Below are 25,569 nucleotides of genomic sequence, written 5' to 3'. Positions count from 1 at the left end.
TCGCAGTTTAAGGATGAAATCGTAAAGAAAAGGGTTTCTAGGTTTAATTATTAATTAAGAGACTTTGTATGTCTAATTAATAATTATTTTAAATGACAATATTATTTAATAATCTATTTTAGTTATTAAATAATTAGTTTTGGCATTTAAATGATTAGAATTGGAAAAATGGCATTTTTGGAGAAATTGAAATAAAATTGAGGAAACTGCAAAATCCAAGTGAGGCCCATTTCCCTCTATGGCCGAGCACTCCTTTGTGTTTCCCAATTATTATTTTTATTTTTTAATTGCCATGTAATTGCTAATCAAAGCCTAGCTATAATAGGAAAGTGGTGGATCACACTAAATAAGGCAGTTAATTGATTACACAGTAATTAAGGAAACTGTTTTATTTGGAAAGTTGTGCTCTCCCTTTTCCCTATATAAAGGAACCTTGCTCTCTTCTCTTGTATGGATGAAAAGCCACGAAATTGAGAGAGAAAAATAGAGAGAAATTTCGAAATCCTTTTGAGATGAGTAGTGCCCACACACATCAAGTGGTATCTCAATCATAGTATGGAAGACTATGGAATTTCTGCATTAAAGAATGAGAAAAGAAGATCCAGGTTCAGATCTTGGTGATGCTCTGCTACAGAAAGGAATCAAGGGCTAGAGATCTGAACGGAATGAGTCATAATATTCCGCTGCACCCACTGTAAGGTTTTCTAACTTTATATGTGTTTATTTTCATTGTTTTAGAATTCATATTAGGTTGTTAATCCAACATACTTGTTAGTAAATCTAGATCCTGGTAAAAATAATTTCCAACACTTAGATCTATTCACAAGTATGTTGTTTAACACCCTAAATATGAACTTTCTAAAACGATAAAATAAACACATATAAAGTTAAGAAAAGCTTACATTAACGCAGCAGAATTAATGTCTCCTTCCACTCAGATCTCTAACCCTTGTATCCTTTCTGTCGCAGGGTATTATCAAGATCTGAGCCCGAATGTCCTTCTCTTTGAGTTTGATCCTTCACAGTCTTCTAATCTATGATTGAGTGACTACTTGCTGTGTGTGGGCACTCACTCTTTCACTAGGGTCGAAATTTTGGAAGAGAAAAGAGAGAGAGAGAGAGAGAGAGAGAGAGAGAGAGAGAGAGAGAGAGAGAGAGAGAGAGAGAGAGAGAGAGAGAGAGAGAGAGAGAGAGAGAGAGAGAGAGGGGTTTCGGCCAAGGTATAGAAAAGGGAAGGCTCAGTTTTCTGAAGAGAGAATATTCTGTCAGAAGATGTTATCAAAGCATGTTATTTCTACTTATTAAATTAGACATAGTCTAACTTTAGAATTATAATTGACTAATCACGAATCAATTATTGAGTCTTACAAGCAGTATGTTCTCAACTAGAATGGGGACCGTGGATCTATATGCTGAGCTTCCAATAAGTGAACCGAATTTACCAAGTAAATTCCTACTTATTAATTCTTCGTTGAATCCACTCTTAGAACTTAGAATTGCACTCTCAAAACTTTTATAGAGCATATTATATGTTCCACGATATAGATATGCTATCTCATTTAACCATTGTTATAATCTTATTGTGATCAAAGATCCTCTATATAGATGATTTACATCGAGATGGGATAATTTTACCGTTCTCACCCCTCAATGTATTTCGCCCCTTAAAACACTTAGCTACCTGTAAATGGTGTTTAGTGATCTAATAATTAGTCACTTAAACAAGAGCTCATCCATTTACTTCTATTTGCTAAGCTCGAAGGGAATCATCACTTAACTTCTATACACCAGTAAAAGCTATAGATTCCATATTTATGTTCAGCACTCCCACTCAATCATACTATCATGTTCCCAAAATATACGTATCACCCTGACCCAAAAGTAGGCTTAACTAATAAATCAAAGAACATGAATAGTACTCCTGAGTTGAGCCTAAGCATATCAGGATTTAGATTCTTTTAATCTTAAGATCAACTACTGATATTGACTTGGAAAGATATAACGGTAAGTTTATAATATCTTAACTAAGTTGCAATATCGATCCAGTCCAATGTATACTCCATACATTCGAAACTAGTATACTTAACTAATGTCCTGGAAAGAACATAACACTTACTCCAAGTGTAAGTACACATCATCGCTGATTATCACATTAGTGTAAATCCAAAACACTGATGAAACAGGGACTAAGTCTTTTGATTCATATGATCACAATCACATTCCACTGTGTTGACGATACTGTAATTGTGAATAAACATATGATCTGGATTTAACTGATTCTGTGTGTAAATGTAATAAACATATTAAACCATTAGCATGTAAAATTCATGCAAACATTAATCACTTCAAATTTCTTATATTGATAACTAATCAGATTGTAAAGAGTTTTATTTAGGGCATAAAACTCAACACTTCCACCATTGCCCACTCCTGGTGCTGGATCGTCGGCTGCTCCTGGTGCTGGATCGTCATCGCAGCCTCCCGAGACTCAGAGAAACCACGATGACGACATTACCCACCTATAGAACTTTACTTTTTTATTATCCGATTCGAACATTTAACATTTTGTTTATATACTGATTTTAGTAGAACATAATATAATTAATGTTGGTTTATCTTTTAATGTAAATTATGTTGGTTTCTTTTGTTAATATAATATTATAATTATTTAAAAAAAATTAATTAATTATATTTAATTAATTAATATTATAATTAATTTTTTTTAAAAAAAAAATAAATACTTTTGCCAGCGTATTCCTGCGCCGGTAAAAAGTATCAAAACTGACGGTTGGCGCCAAATAGTTTTCCCGGCGCACTATTGCGCCAGCAAAAGCTTATCAAAGCAGGTTCATAGTGGATAAGGGCATTTTTTAACACCGGCGCTTCTTTTTTACCGGCTTGATTTCTCGCCGGTAAAAGGAAGTTTTACCGGCACATTTACTCTACGCACCGGTAAAAAGTCTTTTACCGACCAAGCTTCCCAGATAAGCTTTGCCGTCGCAGTTGTGCGCCGGTAAAGCTTTGCTGGCGCAATTAGTTTACTTTTCAAAAGAGGGTTTTCTTGTAGTGCTAGCAGACCTGTGTCACATAAGGATTTCTTAGAGCATGGCTGGGTACGTAGTTATCTGTATTGACTGGCTGAATGGTAAAAGGGATATTTTGTCCGTCTAATCCTCTTTTATGATTTAGATCATTCTTGAGATCGTGTATGGTGCCTAATTAGTCAAAGACTGATTCTCCTAAGGCCTTCTTCTCTAGCTATTATCAGCGACTCGTTGGTGTTGTATATCTGTTTGGGAATGGATATTATATTGTTCATTCTCTCCCAAGTAATGAGTTGGAAAAACTTGCTCGTCTATAGCACAACCCACAGTTTGTGGCCTTAAATTGGGTGACTCACTTCCTTAGGTTTGTTGAGTTCTTTTAGCTAATGTTCTTCTGGCCCGTATTGAGGTCCAGAATGGATGCAGTTTGTCCTTTGGTTTGGATCATGTATAATTGGAGTGTCTGACATTGATTTTTGTCTAGTTATCATATATGCTCGTCTAATAAGCACTGTAGCCTGCTTGGAATGATTGTCAATCACCTCTTGCTGGGCTCTCATGATTTCAATCTGTTGATTCATCCACTCTTGGAATTGGCATATTTGCTCCTCAAAAGAAAAATTTATTGCTGCTTGGGTATCTTGTTGATGAGTGTTGGTGTGCTCTTGCATCTGACCTAGTGCGGCTCGTAAATTCTGTAATTCAGTGCCGTCACCAATTGTCCTTTGAGGATTTCCAACATATTGATTTCCAGTACTGAGTTTGTTCGGTCCGAGTACTGGTGGTTACAGTTTCTTGCACACGTGGACACGTGGACATTCCACCATGCCAGTTAACATCTAAAAATGGATGAAAATGTTAATCTGCTAACAGAACTTGAGTTTAGGAGGTTTTACTACCAAAATTTTAGAATTTTGGGTTAAATGCAAAAACCTAACCACTTAAGGAAGTTTTGCCGCAAATAACTCTTGTTTATACGAAGAAAAAAAATACATAACAAAAAATAAAGTGTAAAAAATTTACCAAAAATAGTAATTTATATAAACTTTCTTTTATTTAATTGATAAATTACTTATTATTTTATAACAAACAATACAAGAATAATAATTAAAAAAACAGTAAGGAAAAACAAATAGGCAACTTATAATAAAATATTTATATAGTAAATCTAATTAATATAACTATTGATTAATTCTTCTTATGAATATTGCTGACTCTTGTGGTATCTTTATCGTAAAGTTTCCCATATACATATTTTAAAAATAGGGTGCGACACACATTGGTCATGTATGGCATCTTTAATATATGTTACTCTTTCTACTTAAGTCCTAGTAGTCGTAGTTAAATTTCAATATGAAAAAATAAAATAATATAAAAAATGACAGGTGGGGCCGTTGGATAAATTCACATTGTCTTGGATCTAAAAAAATGGCTTATAAATAGAACCCCAATACAACACATTCAAATCAACAGTTCGCAATATTACAATCTTTCTCTTCCAAGATCAGTTTTCGTATAATCTATTAGTAATTATATATATAAGTTTTCTCAAGCTAATAGCAGTTGAGAAGACTCTTCTACTATAATATATAGAAATTAATTAAATATGGGTTCAAGTCCTCAGGCCAGAGGACTGATGGGAGCGTTAATGGTACGCTCCTTGATTCTGTTATCCCTTCTGGCCGGGGCAGTTGTTGGTGGTCGAAATCAGGTTCGACACTACAACTTCGATGTTGAGTACGTTTTTGGGGCACCAGATTGTAAGGAGCACGTGGTGATGGGCATCAATGGCCAGTTTCCAGGGCCTACTATTAGGGCAAAGGCAGGCGACACTGTCGTCGTTCACCTCACTAACAAGCTCCACACCGAGGGCGTAGTCATCCATTGGCATGGAATTAGACAGGTAATTAATTATTAATTACTTATGATCTAAACAGTACTATAGATACGTACGTGTGTATTTTTAGTATATCGAAATAGTCATGCCTAACTATATCAACCGTGATTTTATCAACACGTGATATGTATTTTTGTTTATCATCTCTTGCTAATTGGTAATTACGTGTACTAATAATGTTTAATTTGTGTTTTGTTCAGTTGGGTACTCCTTGGGCAGATGGTACAGCCTCAATCTCCCAGTGTGCTATCAACCCTGGGGAAGTATTTACTTATAGATTCCTAGTTGATAAGGTAATTTTTTTTTTTAATTTCAGTAAAGTCACTACTTTTTAGTTAAAAGAAAAGTGGAATAAAAAAAGTATAAAAATAACTTGGTTGGACCAAATGAAAAGTGGAAAATTCCCAAAGAATTATTTCACACTTCTCTACATGAAATTTATATAATATGTAGTAATTTTAACTAAGAGCAATAAATGATCTATTTTTCAAAAAAAAAAAATAAATTAAATATAGTAATTTTATTTGCATTCAAAAATTTATGAAAATACATTATATTTTATTTTTTTGATTTTTTTGAATAGTTTTTTATTATTTTGTATAATATATATATGTATTTTAATGTACATACCCACTTTCTTTTTCTTCTCAAATTTAAAAATATATATAAAAAATATTAAGATAAAAGAGAAAAATAAAAACTTATATGAAGAAATCTTATTAGAATAATAATAGAATAAGATTTCATATACATTATTTATATATATACGAAAAAAGAATAAAAAAAATTATTGTAATTAACACAGAAGAGTATAAAAGAATTTTTTTTAAAAAAATATTGGGTGCTTATATAATTTTTGGGTTTTAAATATAATGCTGCTTTTTCATATTGGGGGAGGGGAATCAATTGGGACATCCTCATTGTTAGTACACTATGACCACTTAAAAGTTTAGTCAATCTTAAATTATATAATGTGACATTATAAAATAAGCACTACTAATGTTATTTAGCTATTTTAATTTGAATAAACTTAATATTAATCATTTTTAGGCCAATGCTCTCTAGCATATCATTCAATTCGATCAATGAATATAAAAATAACCCCCAATCCAAACAATAATTACAATAGATCTCATATTTATATTAGATATATAGTATATATGTTGTATTCTATTGTTTATCTTACATGTAATAGAGTATACACAATACATGCATGCACATATACACACATGCAGTTGTATTGTAGCTGAGGCTGTCAATTATTATACACATTAAACAACTTGCTAATGTATATTTTTTTAATATTGCGCATGTAATTATTTTAATTAATGGTTATTATCTGGTGTAGCCGGGAACATACTTTTACCATGGACACTACGGAATGCAAAGATCAGCAGGGCTATACGGGTCATTAATTGTTGACGTGGCAGAAGGAGAGAGGGAGCCCTTCCACTACGATGGCGAGCTCAACCTTTTACTCAGCGATTGGTGGCACCAAAGTGTTCACGAGCAAGAGGTTGGTCTCTCTTCGGCGCCAATGCGTTGGATCGGTGAACCGCAGGTAATTTTAACATATTCAATTATTACAGATCTAATCAGTATAACCCGCTGTTATGCTCGTTTTTCTAGAATTGACTATATTACTTAATCATTTTATATATTATATGAGATCTGCAAATTTATACTATTAATCAAAAAGCTAACTATACAAATAGGGAATGTATAGTCATTTACTGTGGTCCATCCCCCTACAATATTTAATATTGTTTAGTAACTATAAGCGTGGTCAATACTATATATATTATATTAATTTTTTTTTTACAAAATAATGTACATATAAGGAATATTAAAAGTGTGAAAGAATTATTTTTAAGATTTAGTTGAAGATAAAAAGGAAAGACATTATACGAGTGGTACTTAAAAGATGCTACATTCGGTGATCTGTATATGTAGTGGTTCAATTTCAATTAGTGACTAGCTAGTGACCATTATTCGGTAAAAAAGAAAAAAAAAATGTATATTTTTTTATGTTAAAAAAAAAAAACAAAATAAATTGAAAGGGAATAATTGTACCTACGCAATAGGAAAAATAATTACAAAAAAAAAATAAAAGAGAAGAGAAAAAGACTGATCATTCAAAGGAATGGTTTCTGTACTCTGCTGCCCTCTGCTTTCTTTCAATGAAAATTTGACTTTCAATAAAAAATAAACAATAATACATGTACAGTATTAATGGTAAATATATAAATTCGTATACATAATACATATAATATATTATTGATATATATCTTTCCAAAAAAAAATTATTTATTGATTAAATATAACCAGCTATAATTTCATTATTAAATAAATGGCTAAGATCGTGCAAGCTTTTATCAGAATGATCAATAATTTCATGTATTGCTGAATGATTGGTCTAAAAATAAAAATAATTAAAAAGTTTTATTTTTCTCTTTGCATAATATAATTAATTTCCAATTTATTATTCCGACAAAGAAAATTCCAATTTATATTTAATTGTTAAAGAGTGTGAAGAACCTAATATAGTGAGTTTCTTCATTTTAATTTTAAGTCGTAAACTAATAAGATTTGTTAGGTAAGGGTTGGAACCATCAACCATATATCTTTTTGACCATCTCAACCCATGATCATCACAAAAAATAAAAAATAAATAAAACACTTGCATACATAATTATTCTATTTGAAAGCAAAAAAGAAAAATAGAAGCCACATCTCTATTCTCTAACAAATATTTTAAATTTGGACGATCAATATATGTATATATAATATTATTTAGTTAAATATTCAACATTTTACCGGTAAAAAAGTTAAAAAAAAAAATAAAAATTATATGACATTTCAACTTGTCACGTGAATGTGAAAATTGAAGAGATTTAGATATGATTCTTTCATATACAGTCGTTTTTTCTTTTTCTTTTTTCCATAATTTATTAAAAGACGATTCAATCTTATTTAGATATGTTTGGTTCACTTTTACAGAGCTTGTTACTGAATGGTAGAGGACAATATAACTGCTCATTGGCAGCGCAATATAGCAACTCCTCCTCTAAGCAGTGCAAGTTAAGGGGTGGAGAAAAGTGCGCACCCATGATTATGAACGTGCAACCAAAAAAGACATACAGGCTAAGAATCGCTAGTACCACTGCACTAGCTTCCCTCAACTTGGCAATTGGGGTAATTAATTTCTTACTTATTACTATATTTTCTCATTTTCGATTTGAAAAAATATATATAATGCTTCCATTATTGCTAGCTGGAATAATATTATAATATCAATGTTATATCATCAAGTCGCTATTATATATATATATATATCTCATCACTAGTGTCATGAGGCGAATCAGTCTGATTCCTATGTGATTTTTTCACACGTACACCACACATATATATTTTATAAATAAATATTGTATATATATATTTTGTAAAATATGAGGATATATAACAATATCTTGTCTTGTATATATTTTTGATTTTTTCTCGAAATCAGATCTGGAAACATTAGGTTGGCTATGTCAGACCAAACTTTTTTGTTTTGCATTATGTTTTCCAGTTCTTACGTTAGAAAAGGTCTATAAGGTTGACAAAGTTATTTGAGGACAAACACTTTGTCTTCAAGCAAAAATGTAATGCAAACATTTTATTTTTCATTTCTTATATCATATATTTATTTAAATTTTCGCTCAAGATTTATAGAAAGATTAAAACTAATTACCTTCCCTCACGCTCTACGTATTTTATTATTAACAACTTTCTTATTTTTTTTAATACTATATAATGTATAAGTTTAACTCATCATTTAGATGTTATAAAGTTGTTTTCATTATATTTAGCTTAAGAACTATATATAATAATAGTACTTTAACCACATTATTATAAGAGAGGGAACATAGGTCAAGATAAATGAGGAAATTTTTTGAAAATATTAATATACGTAATTGTCATTTGAAAGAGACTAGGGAATACTTACAAAATTACAGTGCATTATTAATGAGATATTCTTTATTTTAGAAAAAAACAATAATAATGGGATAAGTTTATGCCTTTTTTTTTTTCTGCTTTCATTAAAGTTTCATAGTACTTCATGGGGTCCATACACTATGCATTCTTCCAAGCACGTACTGCACGCTCTAGTACTATTCATTTGGTTCGTTTCACATGCTCATCAACTTTTAGTGAGTTGTCTTATCGATTATATTTTGAATTAATATATATAAAAACAAAATATAATTATTGAATTTATTAGTGTAACAATTATAAGAGGACATGTTTCCTTATGTATATACCCATGACTTTTGTGTGAGGTAGGTATTGATTATTATTCTTCCTTATATAGTTATGCACCTCATGTATATTAAAAAATGAACTTTATATAGTAGTGATATCCACGTAAATATAGAGCTAATTAATAATAATGCTATGAAAATTGAAATGGCTTGGCAATATTGTAGCTAGTGATGTCTTATTATTTATAGTATATACACGAAATAATTATTTCATTTTTTTATATATACTTTTTCAGAATCACAAAATGTTGGTAGTGGAAGCAGATGGAAACTATGTGCAACCATTCTTAGTGGATGATTTGGACATTTATTCAGGGGAAAGTTACTCAGTCCTAATAACCACAAATCAAAACCCTAAAAACAATTACTGGGTCTCAGTTGGAGTTAGAGGGAGAGAACCAAAGACCCCACAAGGTCTAACCCTCTTAAATTACCTCCCAAATTCAGCATCAAAACTCCCCGTTTCACCTCCACCAGTAACACCAAGATGGGATGATTATAACCACAGTAAAACCTTTTCAAAAAGCGTGTTGGCCCGAATGGGATCCCCAAAACCTCCAAGATTTTACAACCGTAGGATGATCCTCCTCAACACACAAAACATGATCAACGGTCACACGAAGTGGGCCATAAACAATGTCTCTTTAGTACTACCAGCCACCCCATATTTGGGCTCAGTCAAATTTTTACTGAACCATACATTTGATCAGAGGAGCCCACCAGAAAGCTACCCTGCCAATTATGACATCATGAAGCCACCTGTCAACACCAACACAACAACTAGCAGTGGGGTCTACAGGCTCAAATTCAAATCAACAGTGGATGTTATACTCCAAAACACGAATGCTATAAAAGCCAATGTTAGCGAAATTCACCCGTGGCACTTGCACGGCCATGACTTTTGGGTTTTGGGTTACGGAGAAGGTAAGTTTTCGAAGAATGATGAGAAAAAGCTTAACCTAAAGAACCCGCCTTTAAGAAACACGGCTGTGATTTTCCCTTACGGATGGACTGCCCTTCGATTTGTGGCGGACAATCGTGGAGTTTGGGCTTTCCATTGCCATATTGAGCCTCATTTGCATATGGGTATGGGAGTGATTTTTGATATTGAAGGTCGTTTTGTTAGGGGCATACCTAGTGAGGCTCTTGCTTGTGGTGCCACTGGGAGAATGATGACCAAAGATGGCAAGTATCATTAAAAGTGATTAATTATTAATTCCCTTTATTGTGAAAAAAGGGAAGTGATGTGTTATATGTGTGTAATGAGTTATAGTATAGTTAATTATTACTATACTCTAGAGTCTAGGTGAGAAATTAAGTTTGTAATATGCTTTTGAAGAGTTTTAGGTAGAGTAGAGTAGAGCTTTATTTATCTTGTTGTGACCTTTTTCATTAGAATGTAATGAGTGAGAGTGTATGAGTGAGAGTCGGGAGGATGGTTTGTCTTTGTAGCCTTTTGTGAAATGAAATGCTAATTTATCTAGCTATCTTATGTTACAATTGGATTGGATTTGGGGGTTGGACTTAGTACTTAGTTCTTACTTTGAGTTTATTAATTTTTAGGATTTTTTTTTAATAAATATCTGAAAAGATAAAAATACGTACACCAAGATTAATAGAATTAAATACAATATTGCTAGGACTATTTACCCAATTGACTACCACTGTTGATTGTGTCTAATTTTCTTGACAATTATATTGTAACAAATTTTACTTTTGAAAACATTTTATGTTTATGTGAACATGTGTCCATGAAAATAGTTAATTATCTTGGTTAAGCTAACTAAATTAGATGGGTAGCTAATTATTATCTCTCTGTTGTTCAACGGTGGAAATTGACATATATTAAAATATTTGATAATAATTAAAGAAATCTCTACAACGTAAAACAAAAAAAATAACCAAACCCAAAAACCCAAAAGGCCCAAACCCAAAAGGCTGTACTGAACAAATGGGTTTTCTTTTCTTTGGGTGGTGCCCTTAATTTTTGCTTAGCCCAAAAACCAAAAGGGGCATAATAACCAAAGAAGTTAATAAGAAAAAAGGCTTTTTACAAACTAAATGCAAAATGACTTAATTGCTTGCTCATCTCCAATTATTCCTAATAAACAGTCTTCTCATGTTATTTTAGTAAACTGCACTTTCAATATTAACAGCAAAATATAACTAGATCAGTGGCAATTACATTTAGCACATGGCTTTTTATGCTGTTATTTCCACATTTAAGCTGTATTATCTTTTAATAGTATTTTGTAAAAACCATATTAGTTATGGATTTTTTATAGTTAATCTTCTTAAAGTTAAACCTATAGTATAGTGCCATATTTTTACATATTATGGTATAAAATACCATATTTTATTAAGAAAATAATACTTCACATTTATTCAAGTATAGTGTTTTTATATCTTATATCATTTGAACAATAAATGTAGAGTCTAAATAAACAATAACTATAACAATAATAATTTAATTACCTTTCTTTGAAGAGAGTGACATATATCACATATGTAAAAGCATTCAGGTACACTATATAATGAGTGATTTGCATAGAAGATTGAATCTCAAGCAGTCGAGCAGAAATTATAAATTAACTCAGCAATAAATAAATATTAGGAGCTGAGACTGAGACTGAAACCAACTACAGAGATAAGAGATATATATTTGATATTTCTACTCGGCTGGTCGAGATTCAATATTCTTAGCTTTCCACTACTTTATACACTCACTCCAATATTGCATTATTTCTCTCATTTTCATCTCAACTTCGATGAGTGAAGTCAACTAACTAATTATGTTTGTAGGTCTTCAGTTATCTACTTATTATATAGAAAGAAAGATATGATCAAGTGTTAAATGTCTACATTACCCTCTTCAGATCAGAAGTACCATTATAACTTTTAGTACATCACTTCAAACAAAACTCAGTACACTGAGTACTACAAATGCAGTACAATATGTTACGTGCTACATTTCTCCAAGTAATTATTTATGCCACGTATGATGATTATTTTCCTTTCATAATCAATTGAGTAATTTGCGATAAATACTTAAATTTTATGTTGTGTAGCAGATAAATACTTAAGTTGTATTTTTGGCGGTAAAAATACCTTCCGTTATACTCTTAGAACTTCCTTAGGTACCTCTCCGTTTTCTTCTAGGTAAGTGTCCACGTATCATTATTTTATTAGTCCACATCATTAATTTTTATTTTACATTTAAAAATTCATTAAACTTTTTTTTTTTTTTTTTGAAATATCAACTTCATTAAATTAATAGCATTCTGAATACAAAAGAGCCTGTAAATCAGCCCAAACAGTTTGTTCGGAAATGCTACAACCAGAGGAGAATCGAGAATGGCTTGCAATAGCATGAGCAACTCGATTAGTTGATCGTTTAATAAAACTTATTTTAACATTAGGTAGAGTAGACAATAACTGACAGCAATCTTGGATTATTAAGCCGAAAATAGATGACATTTTCTGCTTACTTCGAATTGCTTGAACTGTGAGGAGGCTATCAGTCTCAAGCTCTACATTTTGCCAATTAGTACTCTTAATCCAACTAAGAGCTTCCTTGAATCCCAGAGCTTCCACTACTTCAGCCGAGTAAGAGCCTGCCTTGTAACAAGTCTTAGCTTCAATAAGTTTGCCCAAACTATCTCTCGCAACAATCCCAAAACCGTATGAGTTATCACGATGAAAAAGAGCAGCATCCACATTAATCTTGATGTGATTTATGCGTGGTTTAGTCCAAAGCTCGGCCCCATCACCACTATTATAGTGGGAAAGTGATGATAGAGCAGATGAATTCTGAGCTTTTCTCCAATGATCAAGGGTGGTGGAGGCTGATGCTAAAACATCGTTGGTAGTACATCTTCGTTTCTTCCAAAGAACTTGGTTTCGAGACTTCCAAATGGCCCAAACAAGCATAGAGGCTCGGCATACCTGTTCTGTATCACACACCAGCAGCATGTTTTCGAACCAGTTGCCAAAACTGGTAGGTGCAGCAACATTTATAGGCCAACCAAACAATACCCAGCAGGAGTGAGCAAACTCGCAATTTAATAGTGAATGAATAGCTGTTTCGGGATGCCTTTTGCAAACTGGGCATTGACTAGAGATAGGTACATGTTTTGTTACAAGATTCACACAAGTAGGTAGGGAGTCAGAAATAACACGCCACAGAAAATTTAGTACCTTTGGTGGGATCTTTAAGTGTCAGAGTTTTCGCCAAAACCCCGAGTTATCTGGTGTGGGGGCTGCTGGTTTCTCATTCTGCAGCAAAGAGTACGCACTGCGTACAATAAAAAGACCTCTGTGGTCTGCTGTCCATGACCAAAAATCGGCCCCTGCAGTTCGACTTAAGGGAATTCCCAGAATTATGCTTGCCTCATGAGAAGGAAACAAGTCATTAACCACTTCAATGTCCCAAGCGCGGTCAGAAATCTGAAAAAGAGAGCTGACAAGGTTATTTTGGAGACTTGGATGACTGGAAGTAATGCATTTGGTTTGTTGATTCGGTAGCCAAGGAGTTCCCAGGATACTTGTACTTAAACCATCTCCGATAGTGCGAATAGTACCAAGGCGAACCACATGTTGAGCACCCCAAACACTTCGCCAAACAAAGCTTGGGTTGTTTCCAAGATCGGCTGAAAGAAAGTTTGAACGTGGGAAGTACTTTGCTTTGTACACTCTAGAAAATAGTGAATCGGGATTACACAAGAGACGCCATCCTTGTTTGGCAAGCATGGCAAGATTAAAATCATGAAGGTGTCTGAAACCCATTCCTCCTTCTTCCTTGGGTTTTGCAAGCCGATCCCATGACATCCAAATAATTCCACGCCCTTGATTAGTATTGGATTTCCACCAGAAGTTGGCCATTATTCTCTCTATCTCTGTACAAGTACCAAGAGGTAGAAGAAAAACACTCATTGCATATGTAGGCAGCGATTGTACAACGGTTTTGAGAAGAATTTCTTTCCCGGCACGAGATAAGAATTTGCCATCCCAACTATTTACTCTCGCAATGACTTTATTCTTGATGAAGCCAAGTATTGCATTTTTATTACGCCCAATTATGTTGGGAAGACCAAGATAAAGACTGCCTTCAGTAGCTTCAATCATGTGGAGAGTGGAGCAAACTCGTTGTTTTGTTGGACCATCTGTATTAGGGCTGAAAAAGATAGATGATTTGGATGGATTAACCTTTTGACCAGAAGCATCTTCGAACAACCGAAGTAGATTGGCAATACTACCAGCTGCGTTCTCACTTGCTTGGCAAAACAAGTAGCTATCGTCTGCAAACAACATATGGGTGATTGATGGAGCACGTTGAGCAACACGACAACCTTGTAGTATTCTATTAGCCTCAAATTTCTGAATTAAAGCAGAGAGACCCTCAGCGCACATGATAAAGAGATAAGTTGAGAGGGGGTCTCCTTGTCGAATTCCCCGAGATGGGCAAATAGGTTCAAGGATATGACCGCCATGCACCACTTTGTAACGAACCGTTGAAACACAAGCCATAATCAGTTCAACCCATCTGCTAGCAAACCCCATACGAAGCATTACCGCTCTTAGAAAGCCCCATTCCACTCTGTCGTATGCTTTACTCATATCAAGTTTGAGCGCCATAAACCCTTTCTTGCCTTTCCTTTTCCGTTTCAGATAATGCATCACCTCAAACGCTATCATGATATTGTCAGAGATGAGACGGCCAGGGATGAAAGCGCTTTGTGTCTCTGAGATGATATGATCAATAAGATCCCGCATACGATTAGCAAGAACCTTGGAAATGATCTTATAAAGAACATTACAAAGGGAAATTGGTCTAAGATCAGTCATAGCAACAAAATTCTTTTTCTTCGGTATCAGCACATGATGAGTATCATTTAGACCTTCAGGCAAAGTCCCAGAAGCAAAGAAATCTTTCACTAATTTAATAACATCAGTACCTATGACTTGCCAATGATGCTGAAAGAATCCTGGCCCCATGCCATCGGGACCAAGTGCTTTGTCAGGATGCATAGAGAACACGACCGATTTCACTTCTTCTTCACAGATCGGTTGTAGAAGTGCATCATTGTGGCTGACACTAACCGAGGCTCTTATGTTGTCAATAACAAGCTGGGACGTAGTGTTGGAAGTTTGGAATAAGTTGAGGAAATAATCATTGATAACAGTGTCCAAACCAGTTGACCAGTTTCTCCAAACACCATTTGCATCTTGTAATTGATGGATTTGGTTTGATCGCTTCCTAGCACTAGCAGTGGCATGAAAGTATTTGTTGTTTTTATCCCCGGAGTGAAGCCAATACTGTTTTGATCTCTGCTTCCAATAAACTTCTTGTTGGGCTAGAATCTCAAAGTAATTGGTTTTTTCAAGCACATAATTTTCCACACCAGCAGTAGTAGTAGAATTTTTAAGTTTAGCAAGAAGTTTCTTACTCTTTGAAAGCCGAGTCTTGAAATGCCCAGAAATTGAACGCCCCCATGAAGCCAGCTGCTGAATACAAATCTCAAATTTACGCATAATATGTTCGTGCTGATTAGAGAGCCAAACATCAGCAACAATTTGAGCACAAAGTGGTTCTCTATTCCAACAATTTTCATACCGTAACAGCCCCAGAGTAGTTCCATTAACCATAGTTACAGGTTCAAGGAATATAGGCGAATGATCAGAGGATGAGAAAGTCAGGTTAGAGAGAGATACCTCATTAAACAAATCCAACCACTGATGAGTAACCATGGCTCTGTCGAGACGAATCTCCACACTTCTGTTGGTACCGCGGCAACGTTCCCAAGTATACTGGTATCCACGAAGCTCTAAGTCGATGAGATGGCAATCTGTTACAGCCGACTGAAACCTAGAAATAAGTGCAGCAGGATAAGGTCTTCCCCCTTTTTTGTCATCATGGCTGAGAATGTTGTTGAAGTCTCCTATCACACACCAAGGAAGACTTGATTCAGCTGCCATTGTCCGAAGATGATTCCATGTTTGATATCGCAGACTTCTATTTGGTTCTCCATAGAAGCCAGATAGTCTCCAATTAGTCATGCCGGGAATACGAACCTCTATATCAATGTGATTATTAGAGTAAGTATTGAGATGAGCCTCTTCGGCTATACGCCAGAACATTGCAAGCCCGCCCTTCCTTCCATTTACATCAACAGAGAAGCAACCTTCGAACCCCACCTTGACTTTGAACCTCTCTACAACATCTTTATTACATAAAGTCTCACTGAGAAATAAAAATTTGGGTTTCTTTTGGACACAAATGTCAATAAGGAATTGTTGGGCCCGTGGGTTCCCAAGCCCACGGCAATTCCAACTAATGGTACTCATAATTCTTGGTGGGCTTGGAAACCAAGACCCACCTTGTCTGTGTTTTTTGAATTTACCACCTTAGTTGAATCATTTGTATCATTGTCACCTTCTGTTTCCATTATGTCATTTGCGAAAATGACTGGCCCAGTGTGTGAGTTAGACAACAAACGTTTCCTTTTTAGATCAGAGATTTCCACAATATCTTCAGTGGAAAATTCTGCTGAGTTGTCATTGACCATAATAACATGGTCTTTTATGGCAGTTTTTTGATTCCCAAAAGCACGGGCTATATCATTGACTTGTGGGATTGATTGACTGCTATGATGATCACAATCTTCCTCTGTCATTCCCCTGATTTTCGTATGAGCATTGATGGCTGGAGATTCTGGTGTCGTCTGCCCGTTTGTGCATGAACCACCCTTGCCGGAGCGCAGCCATGGAGAGGCAGTCAAGAAGCTTTGTCGCCTTGTCGGAGCCTTCATCTCGATACTATAAGGCTTAACAATACTCTCAATAGGAGTATCATAAATCTTCTCACATAAACGTTCAGCATGACCCATAATTCCGCAAATGAAACAAAAAGTCGGGACTCTTTCGTACTTGAAATAAGCATAAAATGACTCTCCACTTCTGTTACGAAATTTCATTCGTCTTTTCAGCGGTTCTCCGACATTTACTCGAACTCGAACTCTGAGGTAATCACGCCATATGCCTTGAAAATTATTAGGATCAGATTCAACATATTGGCCAATGTAACGTGCAGCCTCTCGGATTGCCCATTCTGTCTTAAAGCCTGTTCTTAGTTCATGGATTTGGACCCACATATCCAAAGTATTGATTGGAATCAGCCTTGGATTTCCACCTGTTTTCAGTCGCTCCAGGAGGAGTTGCTTCCGATCGTATGTCCATGGGCTAACATCGATCACCCTTTTCATATCTATCTCGTGGTAAAACTGAAAAAGGAACCTATTCTGGTCCAAGATCTTGATAAAGATGCCTTTCCCGGGTTTCCACAGATCAGCAATAATGTTCTGAAATATTTGGAAATCAGAAACTTTCCCAGATAACAATCTTCCCACTAAACACCACCTATCATCAAAATTCAAATCTTCCTCTTCTTCACAATCATCTGCCAATGAGACTACATGTTCTTCTTCATCCTCAAGGCATATATCTGCCCATTTTTTAGATAGGGAATAGTCTTCTCGACTGGAAGATGCCATTACAGATCAGGAAAAAAACACAGCAAAAACAATCAATACGAACCAAACACAAAACACTCTACGGGGAGGGACAAACACTCTCTACGGGGAGGGACATTGCTAAAGGATGCTATATATTACACTTTGAATTGAGAGAGAAAACACAGCCTGAAAAATCCATAAGAAGTTCAATAATTAAAGACAAAATTGTAGAGAAAGTGCACACAAAGTTTTCAGGAGTTAAACCTTCCTAAGAGCACATAACTTCTCTAAAATAAAAATATATATATATATATAAATTCATTAAACTTATTTAAAATAAAAAATATATATTTAAAAATCATTTAAAATATTTTTAAAAAATTAAAATTGAAAAAAGAAAAAATTTGAAACCTAAAATTTTATATTTGCTCCATATACAACAGTAAGAAAACAATCAAATCTTCCATCTGCTGCAGCTATCTTCAAGTGCATTAGTTGACTGGTGCACTTGAAAATATCTACAACAAACTTAGTAGGATCCCATGCTATCACAATTTTCCCTCCTTGATGCCATGCTATATTTGACGCCACACCATCCATTGAAAACATTTAGGTACAAGGTTCCAAGTTTGTGAACCTTGACCCTTGTTTCGAGAAGCCCAACAAAACCAGCATTTTAACCCCTAATAAACTGCTTTATTAGTTGCTATTTTTGCTGGTTGTTGGCTCCCCGAACATTCCACACAATGATCTTATCCATTACCAAGAGAGGGCCCCCCCCCCCTCTCTTGTATTAGCATTATCATAGTCATCATTCTGCACTTTTAGACCTACTACATCTGTTGTTATTTCCATGTCTGCACACTCAAAAAGTACCTGAAATCCGTTTCCAATCTTGGCGCCCGAGGACTGCCCCTGGTCCCTAATCTTCTTGCCATTTTGAACAGCTTAGAAACCTTTTGCATCAATAGCAGCAGCAGGTTTTTGTGGCCTTTTTTCTTCCTTGATAATCCACTCCTGCTTAGCCTTATTGTTCTTCCTACACTCAGCCGTAGGATGCCCCATGCCTGAACAATTCAAGAAAATTATTGGCTTCCATTCATAGTTTATACCCACACTAATGTTCATTCCAAATTCATCTTCAAAGTCCAGCATATTGGGAAGGGGTTGATTCATTTGCACTTCAATTAACACTCTCGGATAATTCAATCTTTCTAGAAAGGAAATAGATAGTAAATCAAAAGATAAATCTCAGCTCAAATTATGCTGAGTAAATGCATTGCCTTTTATAGAAAGATTTTACAATTAGTGGCCACTGATTACAAGACAGATGGCAGTGTACAATTGGACAACAATTAACAGCAATATCAGCATGGGGATTTGTTCAATGATTGCACAAATCCCGGGTACAATGTCGCTAGGGAATATTCTAGAATAGAGTTGAGTTGTCCTCTGATGTATAGGGTTGAAATACTCTGCTGCTGCACTCCACACCAACTGCTGTAGAGACTCAAGTCTTAACACCACCTCTCAAACGCAAGGGTGAAGGTGTCACTCCAAGTTTGGGCAGCAGCTGGAATCTTGATGGAGAAAGAGCTTTAGTAAGGCAATCGGCAATTTGATCTGATGAGGGAATGTATCTAACTTCAAGTTCTTTCTTCAATATCTTGTCACGAACAAAGTGAATGTCGATCTCTATGTGTTTGGTGCGGGCATGGTAAACTAGATTTGAGGCAAGTGCACTAGCACTCACATTGTCACACCATGTTATAGATGTTTTAGGTAGAGGAAACTTTATTTCCTTCAGCAGCGATTCTACCCATGTGATTTCTGCTGTAACCTGAGCAAGTGCCCTATATTCAGACTCGGTGCTTGATCTAGATACAACAGATTGTTTCTTCGAAGACCATGAGACAAGGGTGTCCCCAAGATAGACACAATAGCCTCCAATAGATCTTCTATCATCAATACAACATCCCCAATTAGCATCAGAATAACCAGTAATTGAAAGTCTGTCACTGTAACCGATGTGTAGACCATGGCTCATTGTACCCTTCAAGTATCTAAGTATTTGTTTTGCAGCATCGCAGTGGACAGATATGGGAGCTTTGAGAAATTGGTTCAATTTGTTGATTGCAAAACTGATACCAGGTCTTGTATGACATAGGTATTGAAGGGCACCAATGAGGCTTCTATAAATCGTTGGATTGTGTAGTGGTTCACCATCAGTTAATGATATGGACCTACCAGTGACAATGGGGGTAGGACACGGTTTCAGATTAGCCATGTCATGCTTTCTCAATAGTTCCTCAACATATTTCTTTTGGTTCAAATAGATGCCCGTATCATCTCTGATCACTTCAATTCCTAAAAAGTAGTGTAAGGCACCCAAGTTTTTGAGAGAGAACAGTTTGTTGAGTTTTGTAATGAACTCACTGAGTTTGGCTTCATTGTTACCTGTGACAATAATGTAACGCCCTAATCTATAGGAACGCCACGTGTGTGAATTTATAAAACTAGTTTAATACTAATATAGTAATTAATTATTAAAAACTGTGAGGATAATAAAAACTTGACTAAAATAAAATACTAAAAACGGACATTATAACGTCAGTAAAAAGGAGTTCCGGAAATCCCTGTTATAAAAGATTTATCCAAAAGATGATATACAACAACAGTTCAAAATACAATTCAAAATACAGCAGACACAAGACACAGCCAGTCTAAAACAACTCCTGTCAACTCAACACGCAAGCTGGTGGGGTCAATATGTACATTGCTGGAGAAGATCGCCATCTCATGGTTGTTCTAACTTTGCCTTGCCCTTACCTGCGCCACAAAGCACCCGTGAGTCACATAGACTCAGCAAGAAAAGTAATAAAGAAGGATACATTAAATAGCTAATTATACATTTCATTATCACAAAATGATTAAACTATAACATTCAACAATAGGTAATATAATCAATCACATGCATAGAAACAGATATGCTCATATATTTGTATTGCCTAATCAAGCAAGCCCGTGTCATAATGCAATATCATATATAATATCATTGCATCACCTAATCAGGTGAGCCCGTGCCACAACTTGACGCTAATATATCGCATCGCCTAATCAGACGATCTCGTACCTACGCTCGGTACTCATCATATGCCACTGACGCCCGTACCTTTGCCTGGTACGTCGCCAAATGTATTGCATCACCTAATCAGGTGAGCCCATATATCGTGTCCATAGTATCATTACATTATCATTGCCTAATCAGACAATCGGTAATTTCAGAACATGTCATGCCATGTGGTACATTATACTTTTCTTACCTCAAGTTTCGGATCGTGGTATGTTGGCCGACTCGCTTGGAGAACGATCGATAATCTCGGGCCCTATGTCATAACAATAGTAAATCAATAAGTGTTTATCCCAAAACACCACTTAACACTCGCGTAAGACAATCTAGGATTTTCTACCAAACTCTGTGGTATAATACACTAAAATAAAACTTATATTTTGGCTCTAAAATATACACCATATTGTAGAGCTCGTCGCAAGCTTTGAAACGGTATATAGAACGTCCAAAATAGACACCCGAGTGAAAAGTTATGATAAAAATACGATTTCTGATCTCTTATGAATTTCTAAAAACTATGAAACACGAAAATCTCAATTTTCGCACTCACCGAAACACTACCAAAACTTATCCAAATCACTCCAAACTTCACAGGGCACATATATACCATGAATACTATCATTCTTATGTAACAGAAGTTAAAATCGAGCCCTTAAATGGAAAACGCCATTAACGCTCGGACTAAGCTTTAAAAAGTTCCAAACTCGATTTCTAACCCAAAACTACTTCAATTTCAACAAGAAAACATCGGAACTAGTCCCATGACTACCCGAGAACAATCCTATAAGGTCAGAACCTTCATAACTATTCTAATTCACAAAACCCCTATACGAAACCAATTGTTATTAAACTTAAAACGAAATTAAACCTTACCTTAAGCTTCTCCGCTGCGAGAATTCGCTATCCCGCTACTACGGAGCTTAGATCGCTATGTTTTGGATTGAAAATCAAAGAAAATGGATATAAAAGGAGAAAATTTGGTTGAAGGGGAGAAACGAGGGTTCGTCTCTCTGTTCTCTGATAAGTTATATATATAACTTAATAATATATATATATATACGTATTCAAATTTTCTTTTTAACGTTAATAATAATAATAATAATAATAATAATAATAATAATAATAATATATAATAATATAATATTAATAAAAATTTTATTATTAATAATTATTTTATTATTTCTTAGTTACTAAGAAACTTTTACTTCTAGAGCGCTACATTAAATTCTACATACTCCTAATTATCCCAATACCTATATTATCAACTTATCAAAATATTCTCATTAATTCTATCAATTAAGCCTGTTATGACATTTCTAGCCCCCGATCGAGTCTCCAAGGTTGTCAAACCTGAAAATATTTTTATTCCACATATAGTTCATATTACATTCACACATACTATATAAATCTCCGTAATTTAAAAATCACGCTTATTTATCCACTTATAGAAAATTTAAAATTTTATGTTGAACTAAATTAGTTAGATTATCATCCCACTCATTACCTGGTTAACTCATAATATAAATATAAACCCTAATTATTAATTATTAAGCTTATTGGGATATTACAACCATCCCCTCCTTATAAGAATTTCGTCCTCGAAATTTACCTGAATAACTCGGGATACAACTCCCTTATCTGTGACTCTAATTCCCAAGTCGCTTCCTCAACTTTACTATTCCTCCATAGGACTTTAACCAGAGGGATCGTTTTATTTCGAAGTACTTTCTCCTTCGTCTAAAATGCGGATAGGTTGTTCATTATAAGATAAGTACGTACGGAGCTCAATATCATCGTAACTCAAAACATGTGTCGGATTCGACACGTACTTTCTCAACATAGAGATATGGAAGACATTATGCACCCGGATAACGCGGGTGGTAAAGCTAATCGATAGGCCACCCGTCCTATCCGCTCCGCATCTCAAAAGGACCAATGTATCTAGGGCTCAACTTTCCTTTCTTTCCAAATCTACGCACCCCTTTTATAGGTGATATTCGAAGAAATACAGAGTCTCCCACTTGAAATTCGATATCCCTACGCTTTGGATCAGCGTAGCTTTTTTGTCTACTTTGCGAAGCAAGCATACGAGATCGAATCTTTTCAAGGGCTTCATTGGTCCTTTGGACCAATTGAGTCCAAGATAACGTCTCTCTCCGGCCTCATCCCGGTGGATAGGCGATCGACATTTCCTACCATACAACATCTCGTAAGGTGCCATACCAATGGTACTCGATAACTATTATTATATGAAAACTCAATCAAGGGTAGGAACTTGCTCCAAGATCCTTCAAAATCTATTACACATGCTCGCAACATGTCTTCCAATATCCGAATGGTTCTCTCGGGCCCGACCATCCGTTTGAGGGTGAAAAGTCAGACCGAATCTCAACTTGGTTCCCATAGCTTTCCGTAAACTCTCCCGAACTTGGAAGTAAATTTGGGATCACGATCCGAAACAATTGACTTTGGGGTTCCATGGAGTCTCACTATTTCCTTAATGTACAATTCGGCATCTTGCTCCACGGTATAAGTCACTCGCACAGTAAAAAGTGCGCCGACTTGGTGAATCTATCCACTATCACCCATATGGAATCATATAACCCGGTAGTCCTAGGCAACCCCACTACGAAGTCCATAGTTATATCTTCCCATTTCCATTCGGTATTCTCAAGGGCTGAAGTAAACCTCCGGCCTTTGATGTTCGGCCTTAACTCCCGCCGACGGAGTTAAACACTTTGAAACGTATTCAACAATATCACTCTTCATTCCCGGCCACCAATATATTGCCTTGGTGTCATGATACATCTTTGTTGTCCCCGGGTGTAGGGAATACGGAGTAGTATGGAACTCATCAAGAATTTCTCTTCTGATCTGGTCATCTGTCGGAACACAAATTCTACCCTTATATCTTAGTAGTCCACTTGGAGTCACAATGAAATCTTTTGTAGCACCAATCTCAACTTTTTTTCTGAGTTCAATAAATTCAGGATCATTTTGTTGGCCAATCTTTATTCTTTCCAGTAAATCAGACTGCAATGTAATATTTGCCAACTTCCCGACTACAAACTCAATCTCAGCCTTGGCCATATCCTCAGCCAATCTTGGAGAGATTTCCTTCAACTCATAAACTCGCCCCGGGCCTTTCCGGCTAAGTGCATCCGCCACTACGTTTGCTTTGCCGGGATGGTAGAGGATTTCACAGTCATAATCCTTGACTAACTCTAGCTATCGTCGTTGTCTCATATTCAAATCTTTTTGAGTGAAAAAGTATTTCAAACTTTTGTGGTCGGTGTAAATCTCACACTTCTCACCATATAAATAGTGACGCCAAACCTTCAGGGCAAAAACCACGGCTGCCAGTTCTAGATCATGAGTGGGGTAACGCTGTTCAAAATCCTTCAATTGCCTAGAGGCATAAGCAATAACCTTCCCTGATTGCATTAACACACAACCCAAACCTTGTCTTGAGGCATCACAGTATATCACAAACTTTTCGTCACTGACTGGCAGGCTTAGAACTGGTGCGGTAATCAATCTCTTCTTTAATTCTTGAAAGCTATTCTCGCATTTATCAGTCTACATAAACTTATAACTCTTTCGGGTCAGCTCGGTCAAAGGAGTAGCAATTTTGGCAAAACCTTCTACAAATCTTCTATAGTACCCTGCCAATCCTAAGAAACTTCTAACTTCAGTTGCTGTCTTAGGTCGTGGCCAATCTCGAACAGCTTCAATCTTCACTGGATCTACCAGAATCCCATCCTTACTTACCACGTGTCCTAAGAAACTCACTTGGGACAACCAGAATTCACACTTCTTGAACTTTGCATAAAGCTTGTGTTCTCGAAGACGCTGCAATACCATTCGGAGGTGTTGTTCATGAGCTTCTTCCGATTCAGAATAGACTAGAATGTCATCAATAAACACAATCACAAAGTTATCTAGAAAGTCCTTAAATACCCGATTCATTAAGTCCATAAATGCTGCTGGTGCATTAGTCAAGCCGAAGGACATCACTAAAAACTCATAGTGCCCATATCGAGTACGAAAAGCAGTTTTGGGAATATCCTCTTCCCGAATCCTCAACTGGTGATAACCAGATCGAAGGTCAATTTTGGAGAAGATGGTCTTTCCCTGTAACTGATCAAACAAATCATCTATCCTTGGCAAAGGATATTTGTTCTTTATTGTCAACTTGTTCAATTCACGATAATCAATGCACATACGTAACGATCCATCCTTCTTCTTGACAAACAAAACTGGTGCACCCCAAGGAGAGGTACTCGGCCTCGTGAATCGTAGATCAAGTAGGTTCTGTAATTGGACTTTCAATTCTTTCAATTCTACGGTGCCATTCTATATGGAGCCTTAGAAACCGGCTCGGCCTGTGTACTAATTCAATTTCGAAGTCAATCTCTCTTTTTGGTGGTAATCCCGGTAACTCTTCCGGGAATACATCTGGAAATTCACATACTACTCGAACCTTTTCCGACCCCTCAGGTGTATCTTTTGTGGTATCCAACACACTAGCCAGGTATCCCATACATCCTTCTCGTAATAATTCCTTGGTCCTAAGTGCCGATATCAAAGGAATCCGAGATCCCTGCACCTTTCCCATAAAAACAAATGGAATCTCACCCTCTGGTTCAAAAGTCACCATTTTTCTCTTACAATCTATAGTAGC

General features: G+C 35.7%; 1 protein-coding gene and 1 long non-coding RNA gene across 2 annotated transcripts; one reads left to right on the top strand and one right to left on the bottom strand.

Annotated features, from left to right (window-relative positions):
• The first annotated feature begins 4,327 nt into the window (after positions 1 to 4,327).
• Positions 4,328 to 10,730, top strand: LOC115719238 (L-ascorbate oxidase). The gene is made up of 5 exons (XM_030648195.2): positions 4,328 to 4,947; positions 5,142 to 5,234; positions 6,290 to 6,502; positions 7,942 to 8,136; positions 9,482 to 10,730. Exons 1-5 carry the CDS (start codon positions 4,651 to 4,653, stop codon positions 10,442 to 10,444), a joined length of 1,761 nt encoding a protein of 586 aa, XP_030504055.1. The 5' UTR covers positions 4,328 to 4,650; the 3' UTR covers positions 10,445 to 10,730.
• Positions 9,392 to 12,165, bottom strand: LOC133034761 (uncharacterized). Its single transcript, XR_009686125.1, has 2 exons — positions 11,721 to 12,165; positions 9,392 to 10,406 (listed from the first exon to the last, which is right to left on the bottom strand). It is a non-coding gene; the product is annotated as an uncharacterized LOC133034761 (long non-coding RNA).
• Positions 12,166 to 25,569: the final 13,404 nt, after the last annotated feature.

The sequence above is a fragment of the Cannabis sativa genome, chromosome 2 (genome assembly GCF_029168945.1).
Source record: "Cannabis sativa cultivar Pink pepper isolate KNU-18-1 chromosome 2, ASM2916894v1, whole genome shotgun sequence".
Lineage (NCBI taxonomy): Eukaryota > Viridiplantae > Streptophyta > Magnoliopsida > Rosales > Cannabaceae > Cannabis > Cannabis sativa.
This window is presented reverse-complemented; position numbering and strand designations above follow the sequence as displayed.

Coding starts and splice junctions, on each gene's coding strand:
- LOC115719238 (XM_030648195.2), top strand. CDS start 4,651: ATGGGTTCAAGTCCTCAGGCCAGAGGACTGATGGGAGCGTTAATGGTA. Junction 4,948..5,141: donor ATTGGCATGGAATTAGACAG/GTAATTAATTAT, acceptor TGTTTTGTTCAG/TTGGGTACTCCTTGGGCAGA. Junction 5,235..6,289: donor ATAGATTCCTAGTTGATAAG/GTAATTTTTTTT, acceptor TATCTGGTGTAG/CCGGGAACATACTTTTACCA.